The 14,037-nt window shown below is 50.4% G+C and overlaps 1 protein-coding gene across 4 annotated transcripts in view; it reads right to left on the reverse strand.

The window, feature by feature from the left end:
* Positions 1-1,018: 1,018 nt before the first annotated feature.
* Positions 1,019-14,037, reverse strand: part of ZIC4 (Zic family zinc finger 4) — a 20,620-nt gene continuing 7,601 nt past the window's right edge. The window contains exons 3-5 of one of the 4 annotated variants that reach the window (XM_039851590.1): positions 10,796-11,413; positions 5,968-6,286; positions 1,019-3,817 (exon numbers count right to left, since the gene is read on the reverse strand). In XM_039851590.1, coding sequence (XP_039707524.1) covers position 3,817; positions 5,968-6,286; positions 10,796-11,413 — 938 coding nt within the window. In that variant the 3' untranslated portion in view covers positions 1,019-3,816. Of the gene's footprint in view, positions 3,818-5,601; positions 6,287-10,795; positions 11,414-14,037 lie in introns of those variants that run through there. The other 3 variants (XM_039851593.1, XM_039851591.1, XM_039851592.1) reach the window with 3 other exon arrangements.

The following is a 14,037-nucleotide window of genomic DNA, read 5'->3' on the forward strand; positions in this document are numbered from 1 at the left end:
GGTTCTTCCCCAAACTTCTTTTCAGGACTGCAGCCTTTGCTCTAGGAGGTGGGTCTCCAAGGGGTTCTCTAAAGAAACCTAGTATTTTGACCCCAAGAGCCGTCTTCCTTCTACTCAGTGTTGTCCCGGCCCCAGCCAAGTGGGCAGAAACCCACTTCTCAAGTGTTGAAAAGGGGCCAAGAGGAGCGGGCGCAGATTCCACGCCTGCGCAGTGGGAGTGGGAGTGGGAGTGGGGGTGGGTGGCGGGGAAGAAAGGACACCTGTGCTTAGAGGCTCAGTGACTGCAGTGGAGGTGGAGAAAAGGTTCTAGTGATTCAGGTGGTTCTGATACATCTGAAGTAGTTTCTCCAGTGGCAGGGCCAGATAAGAGGGCTTCTGCATCAGATGCTAAAACCCACTGTAGATCTCAACTGGGAGCCCAGGAAAGAGTCATGTGGGCTGTAGTGACACAGTCTTAGGGCTTGGCCCTTACTTAGTTCTCTGAAGGGAGTTGTAAGGTCTGAGTGTTTGTTACTCTCGGAGGGAGTGGGATCTAGCTAGGAAGACTCCTGCGGCCAACTGTGCCCCAGGTACTCACTCCATCAGGATTTAGGGATTAGAGCCAGCCTGCTCTCTCTTTCTTTGTTTTTATTCCCGCCAACTATTAGGGTTTGTTTGTTTGTGTTTGTTTGTTTGTTTGTTTGTTTCTGGAAAGGCAGAAGTAGTTTGTTAGAGGAGTGGCAAGCTGGAGCCGCCTGGAAGGCAAACTTTCCCTAAAGATTCTGAGAGAATTTTACCTTTTCCCTTCTGTAAGGGAAATCGGTTGATGAGTGCCAATGTTATTGGGGTGACATTGAGGGTGAGGGAGGTCCTCTCCACAATGGCCACATTGGTGGGTCCCTCTGTTTTGCCCCTGTAAACAACTAGCCTTCAGAGATGTTTCTGTGAAGCCTTGAGGGAAAGCAGGGAAGAGAACTGGAGGCTGTGGGAGAGCTCCAAATCTCTCCCAGGATAATGAAGTAATAATGAGACACTCGGATTTAAAAGAGGAAGAAGAACATAACATCCTTTATTCCAAAGAAAATAGCAAAATGGAGCTCCATGTACACAACAGGCTTTGGAGGGCAAAACCATCACAGATTTTAATTCATTTTTACATATTTACAGCAAGATTAAGCCACGGTTTTCAACTATGTTTTCATTCAACAATCACTTTCAGTCAAATACGTAACAACTTTTTTTCTTTCGAGTTAGTCCATAATTTAAGAATGTTAAAGAGACAGATGATAAATCACAAACACTGTGGATAAAGAGGATACTAAATAGTCTAAGGTTTCAGTCAAGCTTTTGTGTGTGTGTGAATTATGATTACAAAACATTTGCCTGTCTATATAATTCACATTCATTGTAATCATTACATTTTCCCATAAATTAGCAATATAAATAAACATATGGGGACCTCGAGTAAGCAAATAAAAATCAATATAAGAGACAACATTTTGTAGCAACTATAATAACAGCATGGGTTACAGCTTGGGGAAACTTCTTTACAAATTATTTAGTCAGCTCACAGGGGCGGGGAGACTGGAACTCCTTGTTTATTTAAACCACCTTTAAAACCACATGAAAAGGTTTGGGGGAAACTGGACAGGGTGAAAGTTTCTTTCCTGGGCACAATATAAAATGAAGAACTGCATATATGGATAGGAGGAGGGTGTTTGCATGCACTCTGGGGTCGCTACCTTGTAAACTTAATCTTCTGAACTCCAATTGCTAGGATTGTGAAGAAAACAGGAAATCGTAAAAATGTCTCACTCTCAAGCCACTCTCCTTTCTATTAATGACACAAAGGGCTTGCTGATTGCTGTTAGTGAGAAGAAACACACAATGGGTCTATTTTTGGCAGAGATTGTCTTTGAAGAATCAGAAAATATTAACAATCACTTGGCTGCAGCCTTAGGTTCCAAAGATCTGGGGCAAGAATATTGAGAGTTTGAGGGGTCCCCAAAGGAGGCTCCAGGTGACCTGACTTGGACTGAGTACAAGCCAGAGCATAGAGAAGCTGACAAGCAGTGGGAGTTTGGGGTATGTATGCTCTGCCTGCACCATCTCTGCATTCTTCTCCCTTATCCCAGAGCCTGTGCAAAGGGCCCCTCAACATCTGCACAGCTCCACAGGCTTGGACCTGATGTCACTGCATTACTTTTCTTTTTTCCCTTAGCAGAACTTAGTCTTAAAGTTAGCAGTTAGTGTAACGTGCATGTATTTTTTAAAAAATTTTTTGATTTTTATCTCTTTAGAAATGATTTGAAACTAACAGGGCAGAGAGTTTGACAGAGAGGAGAACAAATCGCTGACAAAGAACCTTTTACATTTCATCAGTGTTGTTAGGACGACAAGCAGGAATGTCTCAGATAATAACTCCCTCTTCAAAGATTTCTCAGCTCAATGGAAAGAAGACCATCCTTTTTATTCAACCACAAGAACTGGCACTAAAGAAGACTCCACTGTTTGATTTTTTTTTCCACCATGTTTATTTTTCCCCTATTCACTGGGGTACTTGGATAAAATAAACAACAAGACAATTAAGAGAACATGGACTTCTAACTTTCCTGCCATCTTCCCTATCCCCTTGGCCTTGGGCTCTTGAGCTCGTGCCCAGGGCCAGCCCAGGCCTAAGGGGTACCATACACATCACCCTGGGGAGAAGCAAGTTTGAGGGGCTTTAAGAAACGTCTGAGATTGAGGAGCAGAAAGGTCTGTGCTTGGGGCCAAAGTGGAAATGTCCCAAAGGCATAGTCTGAAACTCCCAGACTCATCCAGATGGGCCCCTTGCCCTGAAAGTCCCATTCAGATTCAGGCCTCCACCTTACTCAAGATGCAGAAAGGTACTTTGCACGAAACGGAGCTGGGATGCTCATTTGTTAAGCTTCTGAGATTGTCCTAAAGTTATTTACTCCTGACCTTGGAGCCTCTTTGGGACGCAGCAGAGATGCACGGAGTCCAGCTCCTCCCTTTCCTGAAAGTGTCCCTGGCGCCAACCCCTGCCCCCACATTAGAGTGCGAGGTGAACCCCTAAACGCTGGCGAAGCAGGTCCTAAGGAGGAGGTATATACTAGAGAACGTAGTGACAATATTAAATGGCGTGAAAGCAAAGGTCAGCGCAAATGTATCTTAATAGAGTGTCTGCAGTGAAGTGTGCCGCCTTTGAAGCGACCGCTCCCCGCGCGCATTTCCATGGCGAGCCTAACGCGGCATGCTGATGCACCGTCAAACTCACACTTTCAACCCCAAAACCCGACTCTTTGAACAACCCGAGCTTGATTAGACCTTTCTCCTTTTCTTTCCCCTCTTACAAACCATTTCCTCGCCTTTAGAAACTCGCCATCAAACTCAAATGCGCCCTCTGATCACCACAGAAAGCAGAAACAAAGAGGGCTGAGCGGCGATTCAAGCGGCCTTTTTCTTCGCTCACATTATTATCCATTTTTATTATGATCGGGAACAAGTGCCCATTCGCGTGGGTTTTGTTTACCGGAAATTAAATGAAAATGATTTAGTCCGCGTCAAACAAAAATATATACTTGTATACACAAGAAAAAAGGCCTGTTAGACGTAAATATTATGTCCTTAATGAAAAGCCTGGACGGGCTCCAGGCTCGGCCTTTCAGGATTTCAGTGCGACTTGCCCATTGCCATAGAAATCCTAACTTACCATGAAGATGCACCGTGGCGAAGAAACATTGCTTTGTGCGCGGACTCTTTGATGTTGCAGGAGCAAGATGCGGGCGCTCAGCTGCGCCGGGCGAGATTACCTTGAGAGCAACGCGGTGGACATCTGTAACAAGCAAATGAAAAATTAAAGGCGATTAGCGGCTGACCAAACGTTTTAATTTTATTTCATTATTTTGGATGGGGGTGAAAGCAAAATGAGGTCTAGAAATAGAGAAAGAAACGAGTCCAATTTGGGAAAGAGAATTTTTAAACATCGTCAGAAGACGATGCACTCTGCACCTTGGCGAGCATTTCCCGATGGAAACAAAGTCTTGGTTGCTGACCCTGCCCTTGGACAGACAGCCTCTGGGCCCTCTTGTAGTCAGGGAAAAGGGACTGTAGCTCTCCTTCCACAAGGATAGATTCACTAAGGATGTACTGGGAAGATTCTGTTTTTATTTGTTTGTTTGTTTGTTTGTTTTTTAGGGGCAGTGAAAACAGTCCCGCTCCAGTTAGAGTAGGACATTATTCAATCTGATGAAACTATGGGTTACAGGGCAGGAGTGAGAATTGTCTAATGTGTCTGAAGAGAAGAGAGCAGAAGAAAATCCAACACAGTGGCAGGGCCAGGACTTGTTTTCCAGGCTCAAATTTTAAAATTGAGCTCTTTAGAGGGGTTTCCAATAGGTGGGAATACCATGCCCCTACTTATCTCTAAATTCTTACAGGACTGGAGTAGGTCTGTTGAAGCATTCTCCCCACTCCTCTCTTTTTCCTTTTTTCCTTTTTTCCCCTCATTCTCAGCAAGGATTTCTGGGAAGCCCCATCTTCCCTAAGGGTAGCAGACTGGAAAACAGGCCCAGTTTTTTTTTTCCCCTTGGCAACAATTGCAAAGGCTTTCCTCACCCTTGCCCCTAACATCTAGTTCTTTTTCTGGGGACTTAGTACTCAGCACATGAAATACACATTCAATCTAGACCCACTGGGTGTTTGCCTTGAAAACATTTATTATTGCAGTCCTTCTCTTTTCTCCTCCTTAAAAACTTAAGACCAACATTGTGTGATTTTTTTAAAAAAGACCATCACAGAATTGACACGATTTATCTAGACTCTGTCGCCTAGGCTCAGTGACGTCATTGACTCACTGTACAGCCAGAGTCAAGCATCCAGAAGATTCCATAGATAGTGACTGGACAAGGGCAGGCGGTGGAGAGAGAGTGATTTGTTTGGGGAGGGCTCGGAGCATTGAATCCTAAAGCCCCTCTAACATTCTTTTGTTTGTATTTCCTGTTGTTTGAACTTATCCCCTACCCCAAGTAATAAGGTATATATGGAACAGACAGGCAGACAGACATATCCGTGTGCTTGGGCCAGTACACGGGGGAGCTACATGTGATTCCCCAAGGGACAGTGCTGAAACCCTTTTATCTCCTTTATAGAAGTGGTTGGAAATTTTGGAATCTGGAACTTGTGTGTTTTTGTTTCAAAGGATAGCTAGTGAAGGAGGACGTGTAGGGAAGCAAAAGAGGAAAGAAATAGGAGGGAGAACAATGGCTCAGAAATTCTCTCTGACACCTTAGGTGATTTGAACTTCGAAGGAGGCTCAAACTGAGAGCTGGGAAGGGAGTGTGCACGTGTGTGTGTGTGTGTGTGTGTGTGTGTGTGTGTGTGTGTGTGGTGGTGTGGTGGTGGTGGTGGTGGCCCCCGCGGGGAGGCGGGGAGGAGAGAGTGGCAATCCAACTGGCCCAGGCCTGGAGCAAAACATTTCTGTGAATCACACGAGGACTTTGTGGTCTTAGTTTTGCCACCTGCAGTTGCCAAGATTGCATATAAACTCTCCAAATACATATTTTTTCTTTCTGCCTGTCTCTCTACTTTCTTTACCCCAACACTAGTTCCACACTACCCAGTCATGAAGGTGCCTGTGTGGGTGAGTGGAAGGTACTGGGTGTGATGGTAGAATAAATATGAGTACCATATTTATATTTTAAAATCATGACCATTTTATCAGCATATTCAAAGAGCTCTAACAACTATTAGTGGTCTCCCCCTTCCCTCTCTCCCTCTCTTCCTTCCATCCTTCTTCACCTTCTCTTCAAGCTTCGGTGACCGAGCCTAGACTAGTGGTCTGTGGACGCAGAAGCAATAACCACTGCAGCAGCCCGAGTACCGGAGGCGACGGCGGCAGCGGCAGCGGTAGAGGCAGGTAGTGATGTGGGACTTGGGGGCGCGTCAGGGGCAGCCGCGACAGGGCCAACGCCTTGACACACGTACCATTCGCTCAAGTCGTCGCCGCGCGCCGCCACCGCCGCCGAGGAGGCCACCAGGGGCTCGCGGCCTAAGTCCGACGAAGGTGACACGAGAGCGGATGGCGTGGCGGAATCGTAGCCAGAGCTAGGCGGCGGTGGCGATCGCCCGTGAACCTTCATGTGCTTACGCAGGGAGCTGGGGTGTGTGTAGCACTTGTCGCAGCCGCGCACTTTGCACGTGTATGGCTTGTCGCTGGTGTGCACGTGCGAGTGCTTCTTACGGTCGCTGCTGTTGGCGAAGCGCCGCTCGCAGCCTTCGAACTCACACCTGAAGGGCTTCTCCCCTAGTGAAGGCAATGCAGAGACATACATTAGCGCGCGGGAGCCGCGGTATGCCTTGGCCTCACCGCCCTCCCTCAATCTCTTCCAATTTGGAAAAACAAAAACAAAAACAAAACAAAACAAAACAAAACAAAAACAGAAAGATTTCCAGAAACCTTTTTCTTCAGCGCCTCAGGCCCGGCACCCCCTTCTCTGCGCGACCCCTGAACTCCTTCCTGTGGGCCTCCACTCCTCCCCCTTTCCCGCCTGGACCCGGGGGAGGGTACAGAGGAGGAGCGACAAAGACTCCATCTTGATGAGTTTCCATCCTGAAAAATCTCGATCCATTCCAGTTTTCCTCCAATTTTCTCCACCTGAAGCCAGAAGCACCTCTGCCCAGAGAATACAGTTAACTGAGGAGCTCGTATCTGCCCAATTTAAAGTAGCTGTTCCAGCCAAACCTCTCTGCCCCCAGCCCAGCGGTCCACTCTGCACACTACTCATCCTGGCCCAATCTGTCTTCTAAAGTAGGTTTTGTGCAAACGCGAAGGCAATGGGATAATTTAAGGATGCACAGTCGATGCACACGCATGGGCATCATGTAGATTCGCGCTGTAAGGAAAGGTATTCTGAGCAATGATTCATTTCAGAGGAGATTTTTACGAGAAAAGAAGCCCCCTCCCCCTTCCTTTCTAGCCCCTGAGGGCAAATATTTAGCAGCATTCTTAAAATCTTGCCTAAACCTTCCGGGATCTCTCTAGATAGGAGCTCCGGCAATACTATTTTATTACGCTGTTCCAGCGGCCTCCGGTAGACTCTGCCTCAGGCAGCCGGTTCCCACAGTCCGAACTGACAGTGAGAGGTTGTCTCGCCTCCCGATATCCCCACGCCCGGCGATCTTGCCTCTCAGGATTGAGCCGAGAGGCCGGCGCGGCAGAGTCTACGCCCGGCCAAGCCAGATCTGCGGCCTAGCCTGCAATCAAACCCACGAGCGTGGAGGCTTCGGTATGAGTGCAGCTGTTGCGGTCAGGTCAGGCCCGGCTCGATGGACTGGAGGGCAAACGCGCAGCCGGGGTAGACCCGCGAGGAGTTCGGCTCCCTGGTGCGATGCCCTGTAGAGCCGCAGGAAAGCGTGAGCGCGCATTAGAGTGAAAATACTGGCCGAGGACCGAGCCCCAATCCCGGAGCTCACTGGCGGCTGGATTCGCTGGCGTGTGGGGGAGGAGAGGACCCCAAGAACCCGGAAGCCCAGGTTCCTGCTGGAGCTGTAGATGCTGCGGGAAGGAGGAGAGAAAGTGTCTAGAAGTCTTTAAACAAATGGATGCCTCTGGGCGACCTGGGTAGAGGGAACGGCTGCCAAGCTTCTGGCTAAAGCGGAAGAGGTGCAGGGCTGGAGGACTGTTGCCTTTGTGGTCGCTTCTCCCGCCGCTTCCAGGAAAGACCGGCGCTTTGGGATAGGTTTGAACGCAAAAAGCCCCTACTCCCGAATCCTGCTGAAGCTCAGGCTGAGCCAGAGGTTTGTGCACAGCCTTCGCCTCTGCGCAGCAGAGGGTTATGAGCCCATGGCTCACTCCCCGCCTGGCCACTGCCTCCTCCCCTCTGCAGGACCATTGCAAGTATAGTGGAACACCGAACGGTGCTGGAATATGCCCTTTCTTGGGATATTGGTGCTGTTTTTATTAAATGAAATGAAATGAAATGAAATGCAGAATTGTGTCCCTACTTGCCCCTCGTTTTCGTCCCTCTAATCCCTGTTAGCATCTACAAAACTAAAACTTTTCTTCCTCCTTTCCTTCCTTCTTTTCTTTCTAAAATCACTTACAAGAACCATGCAATTCAGGGTCTGCAAAAGAAAACAAGATTTGCTGAGGAAACAGAGGAGGAATGGAATTTGAGATTGACTGCCCCCCACCAAATATTCCCTCCCATACACACTTTTCCCATCTTGTGAGTGCTTCGTTGGACACGCATGTAAAACAGAAACAATGATTTCGTCCCAGACGAGGAATAGAGACGAAAAACAAGGAAAAACAGGGCACTGAATGGTGATGCGAGCGGCCTGGAAGTTCCAAGGCCCATGGGAGGCCAAATGAGGCCGTGCCCTGGCGGCCTAGCACCAGTTGTAGGAAGCTAGACGTCCTGGTCTCCTCGCATAACACTGCCGCCCTCCACCCTAACATATTGAGTCCGACTCGTACTCTGCCACCAGGTGTAGGCTCAACGCCCTGGGTGGGTGGATGTGGAAAGGCAGGGCTGGTCGAGGGACCCAGCCCGCCCGGAGCAGCCTGGGCCTGGGGTTGAGTCGTGAAAGGCCCAGAGCTCCCCTCAGAGGCTTAGCAGCCGAGGGAGGCCCTCTCCCCCGCCCTGCGCCAGATTCCCGTGACAAAGTTCCGCAGCGGCGGGGCAGTTCGCTAGCGCCATTTTCTCGCACTTGTAGCGGGCCGAATGTCTCTGCCCGGGCGTGGTCCTCTTTTCTTCCTCGGATCCCCAGTCCTGCCTCTCTCAACTGACTGCCTGGGAAGGTGGGGCAAACCCAGTGGTCACGGGAAGGGCGCCAGACAGCGGGGACTGGCCAGAGCGTGTCTGGCTGGCTACTGTCACCCTCGCAGCGGCACCATTGTTCCGGGATTGCTGTGACGCCACAAAGTGAAACCTTTCGTTGTAGGCTTGAGGTAGCTGCCTCCTAAGCCAGGCCCGGGATTCGGATCCCGGGAAATTTTAACTTTTGAGAAATCAGCTCTTATTCGCTGCTTCCGCGACTGGAGGAAATGAAACGCCATTAATATTTGAAAAGGCAATTATTTTCCTGTTGAATCGAGAACTGTCTTCATGAATAATTTGTAGTGAGGTCTATTGACATTTGAGAAACATTTTGTTGCCCCCCCCCCTTTTCATTATTTAGGAGGGGCGGTTGGGGGAAACGCTGGAGCAGACGAAGCTCTAGATTTTTTTCTTTTTCTTTTTTTTTAACTCCAGCGATAATGAATCAGGACTGCCAGTGGAGAAGACGCACTTAGAATTCTGTCCTGAATAGATGCAAACCTGAGCCTGCACGGGCTCACTGAACTTGCTTCTCTGCTGTAGGTCGATGACTGCACTAAGAATTTAACCATTTTCTGCTTCATGGACTTCAAACAGTAGGCCGGCAAAGAGCAGTAAAAGTTTGTTTGTTTAAAACCCCTCTGTCATTAAAAATGAGTTCCTTCTCTGGCTCAGGACTGCACATTTACCTTCGTGGTGCCTGCTGCCAGTTTATGGAGAAGCTGGCCTGTGGGCGATGATCAGTACCTCACCTCTTTTCGCCTCCCCTGGGATAAAATGCGGAGGGGGGCGGGGAACAAATGATCGCAGTAGGGGCAGGGGAACCTGGAAACAGCTCGAGAAAACCACATACATTTCCAGACATGCTCTGGAAATAAAGTAGGAGACTAAAAGTGGACTTTGGTCTGTCTTCCGCGTGTACCACTGTCTTGGCCATGCACCTTTCCCAAGATTGCAGTATTTGAGGGAGAAAGCAGGATTTAGCAAACTTCTTTCTCTGGCAATGCTAGCCTGAGGAAATTCTTTGACTCTAATCATTGCCAGTGTTTCCACCAATAATAGAGGTAAGGCAGAGCTCCAAGAAGTAGGAGAAGAGGGGCACAAAGCTGGAACTACTTCATCCCCTGCTCTCCCGAGGGGGGAAAAAAAAAAGAACACCAAAAAATAAGGGACGGAATATATTGACTTGTGAAACTTGTGAAGGGGGAAAAACCCTAGCTTAAGTAAAGTACGAACATCAGCTGCTAAACTAATTAATATAACTTCACAGGCTGTTCTGGGAAGAGGGATAACTTTCTCCTTGCAGTTGCCTTAATTAGAGATGCTTCCGGCCAGAGAAGTTCAACTTTGTAGGCTCTTGTGCCCCGCTTCTTTTCTTTCTGTTAACTAGAACTAACAGATGTGGTTGACACATGTCCCCATTTCACTTAACAGCTCGGTAAATGACATTTAAGGTGAATGAGTCTCCTTGGATCTCTGCTAAAGCAAAAGGATTTTTCAAAGGCCTCAAATCACCAAAGCTCCAAAACTGAGCTAAAGTTAGGCCATGGTCCCCAAATCCTAAAGAAGGCACCAAGGGCTTGATGGCCCCTCAGTTCAGGTGGCAGGTTGTCAGGCTGACCGGTGGAAGAAACTGAGGGATATTAAATTGTTCCTCCTTTTACAACTTTGGGAAACAGTGCTATTTTAAACAATTTAAAATCAAACTCGATGAGCAGGGAGCATACATTTGCACACACAGAGACCCAAACACGTTTACCACCTTGTCTCCCAGAGCATAAACTCCCATACTATCCTCCCCACACACAGCCTCGGGAAACTCCTGTGATTCTAACAGAAGGGAATAATTAATATTTTATGGATTTGGCTCATGGAAATAGCAAAATATCCCCCATCTCCCCAGTTGGAACTTGAGGAAATCCAGCCCGAGGGCCCGGGAAAGGCCGCCTGCTTCCCCAAAGGATCTGGATGGGATAGTGCGGAATACTGACCTGTGTGAGTTCTTTTGTGTATTTTGAGATTTTCTGATCTAGCAAAGACCTTCCCACAACCCGGGAAAGGACAGGGGAAGGGCTTCTCGCCCGTATGCACGCGGATGTGATTTACAAGTTTATATTTGGCTTTAAAAGGCTTGCCCTGGCGCGGACACTCCTCCCAGAAGCAGATGTGGTTGGCCTGCTCCGGGCCGCCGACGTGCTCCACGGTGACGTGCGTGACCAGCTCGTGCATGGTGCTGAAAGTTTTGGAGCAGAGACACGGGGCCGCGGGGACGTCTGCCGCCAGCCATTTGCAGATGAGTTCCTGTTTGATGGGCTGGCGCATGTAGCGGAAGAAGGCGCCAGGACCATGGGGCGCGGCGAGGTTCATGGTCAGGTTCATGCCCCCGTAGCTGTGCAGGGCTGCGGCAGCTGCCAGAGCGTCGCTGCGGGCCACCGGTCCCGGCGCGAAGGGTTCAGGCCGCGCGTACATTTCTCCGGGTAGCCCCAGACGCAGAAATCCATTCAAAGTGCCGCTGGCGGAGGCCTGGGGAAGCTGCTCGTGAAGGCCGGGGAACACCGAGGGGCTGGAGGCGGCAGCGAGCTGGGGGCCATGGTGTCCGGAGCTACTACCTGTTGTCGAAACAAATAGCGAGCGTGAGAACCAGTGGCGTGGGCTGAGCGTTCTACTTGGCCCCGGGGTGCAGGCCCAGCCCAGCAGTACCGCGGCTCCTGCCGTCTGCGCCGGGACCAGGAGCCAGACTGCGGCGGCAGCAAACTGGTTGGACCACGCTAGGCCAAGCGCCTCCGCCACGGCGGGGCTGGGCGGCTGTTGGGTAGAGCCCACTGTCGCTCCATGAGCCGGAGTGTAATGGTGGCGGCGCGGTAAGCGAAAGGGGCAGTGGGGCGCGCAGTGCTGAGTCTGTGAGTTGATGGGGGCTCCTGGGCTCTGCTCCAGAGGAGTCCGACCTGCGCCCCAAGCGCTCTTCAGCGGTCAATTCCCCGGAGTTCTCGGGGTCCCGCCACCCTGCGGGGACGTGGGGTTGAGGGAAGTGATGGTGTTGTACGTGGTGGTGGTGGTGCTGCAGCGCCCGGGCCATATATACGACTTCAGCGCCCAGCTAGGAGAGGAGCGGCGGCCTGCTGCCTCGGGGCTCAGACTCCCCGGGGCTCCCTAGGTCGGGCTGCTCAGGCCAGGTCACCTGACAGAGTGGAGGGGAAAGAACAACCACAAAAAAACTTCTGCAAAGTTTGTGTGTGTGTGTGTGGTGTGTGTGTGTGTGTGTGCGACTTTTTTCCCTCCCTTTTCTCGGTCTTTAAAACCTACTCGAATCCCCTACATTACAGAGGCAGCAGCGGGGTACGTAAGGAAGTGAATAGAAATTCCGGGCTGTGGCTGGGGCCCGCGGAGAGGAACAATCGCCTAGGTCGCCCATTGGCCCGCCGCCTTGCCCGACGTCGGCGATGATAGTCTCGCCACACGCGGACACACACACACACACACACGACACACACACACACGCGCGCGCGCACAATTGCTCGCCCGTTATCCCGCCTCGTCCCCCGCCCCCTCCCGCCCCTGTCATCGCCTGCTTCTACTGCTCATGCGCTTTGACCCGGGCAGGATTCTTTCCTCTCTTCTCGATCCTCCTCCCCCTCCTCTACCGAAAGCCTGGTGGATCTGCTCTGCCTCACTGCTCTTGGAAGTGAGCGGGGCTGGGCTATGCCTTCATTCTCCACGCCTTTGGGGAGGGGGTGTAGCGCTGCACGTAATCTCCTCGGGGCAGACCTAGTGTACCCAGCCCTGCCGGGACTGATGGGCAGCACCTGGCGCGTGGCGACAGTTTCAACGGTTTGTCACAGGAGCTGGGAGGACTCGAGAGCCGGGATCCGGGGAGGAAACGCGGCTGCAGACTAGGAGGTCGGGAGCGAAGAAACTCCTAGGCTAGAAGCCCTTGAGCTTAATTTTATTTTCTCACTTTCTTCGAAATTCATTCTCTCCCTCTCTCCCTCCCTCTCTTTCTCTCTCATTTTTCCGGAAGCTCTGACCAACACTTCGCCTTCCTACTTATATTCTTTCTTCTCTCCTTCCCCTCTCCCTTCGCCCCACTCTCTTCTTCTCACTTAGCCTACTGACCCCTTTTCCCGAGTGTCCGGCCCTCTCAGAGTCGCGCAAACCCAAGAATCCAGCCCTGATCAAAGCCAAGAGTGGGCCGGAGGCTGTGACGACCTTGGAAGTGCTGGCCTCGAAACCACACAGCCCTTCTAAAAGGGGCTAAGAATCCTCCCAGCCACAAATCACACCGACCCACGGGAAGACTAGCCAAAGAAACAAAGGCGAGGAGAGAACAGCAAGAAGGAAGAGCTCTTCATTCCTCCGGTCTCCCTCTGTCAATTTGAGGTCTAGAGCTCTGTACCCTGCAGCTGGACGGAGCCTTTGGGAAAGGGGACTTGGGGATCATTTCCACTTTCAGCTCCCATCACTTGTTGCCCGCGGCCAGAGTCTGCTTCCCGCCTCTCGCGCCTTCAGGCTCTGAGAAGAGTGGATACCGCCACATTGCCCATGAGAGGAACTGTGGGCCCATGGCCTCCTCTCGCGATGCCCTCCTGGCCTTCTAGTTCCACCGTCTTGGGTGGGGAGTGGCCGGTGGCGTGGGGAGGGAGTGACCCTTCAGTTCTGGCCCAGTCGACTGTGGTATATAGAGGGCGTTATGAGGGTGGGGGTGGGGGTTGTTCTTTGCTTTTGCCGACCGGCTAGGGCCGCTGACCTGGACCCTGGCTTTGGTCTCTTGCGAAAATGCCAACCTAAGTACTTGGGCCTCCCTGGTAGCCACAGAAAGGGCCCCCCAAAGCAGAGAAAAGCTTATATTTTTAAGAGAAGTTTTAAGGATTGATTAAAAGACCTGTACCCCTAGCACAGGTGAGAAGTTTGGACAGATTACGAGGAACTCTGACTCAAGGTTGATTGAGCTGCCCCATCTATCCCCAGAAGCAAAGACTAATCTAATACACTTCCTGGTCAGTAAATAAGCTTTTTTTTTCTCTTTAAATTTTAAAAATAATTAACTTATTTATAATGGTTGGCAGGTTCTTTGAGACTTTCTTCATCTAATGCATTGTTCCCTCTCATGGAGCATTTTAGCGAGGGATTAACTTCCACAACAATTTTCCTAGGCTTTGACAAGTGCAGGTCTTTCTGCTCCTCCAGCCGGAAGAGCTTAAGCAACTCTACCAAATAGATGCAAAGTTAGCATTAA

Source organism: Pteropus medius, unplaced genomic scaffold, assembly GCF_902729225.1.
Source record: "Pteropus medius unplaced genomic scaffold, Ma_sr-lr_union100, whole genome shotgun sequence".
Taxonomy (NCBI): domain Eukaryota; kingdom Metazoa; phylum Chordata; class Mammalia; order Chiroptera; family Pteropodidae; genus Pteropus; species Pteropus medius.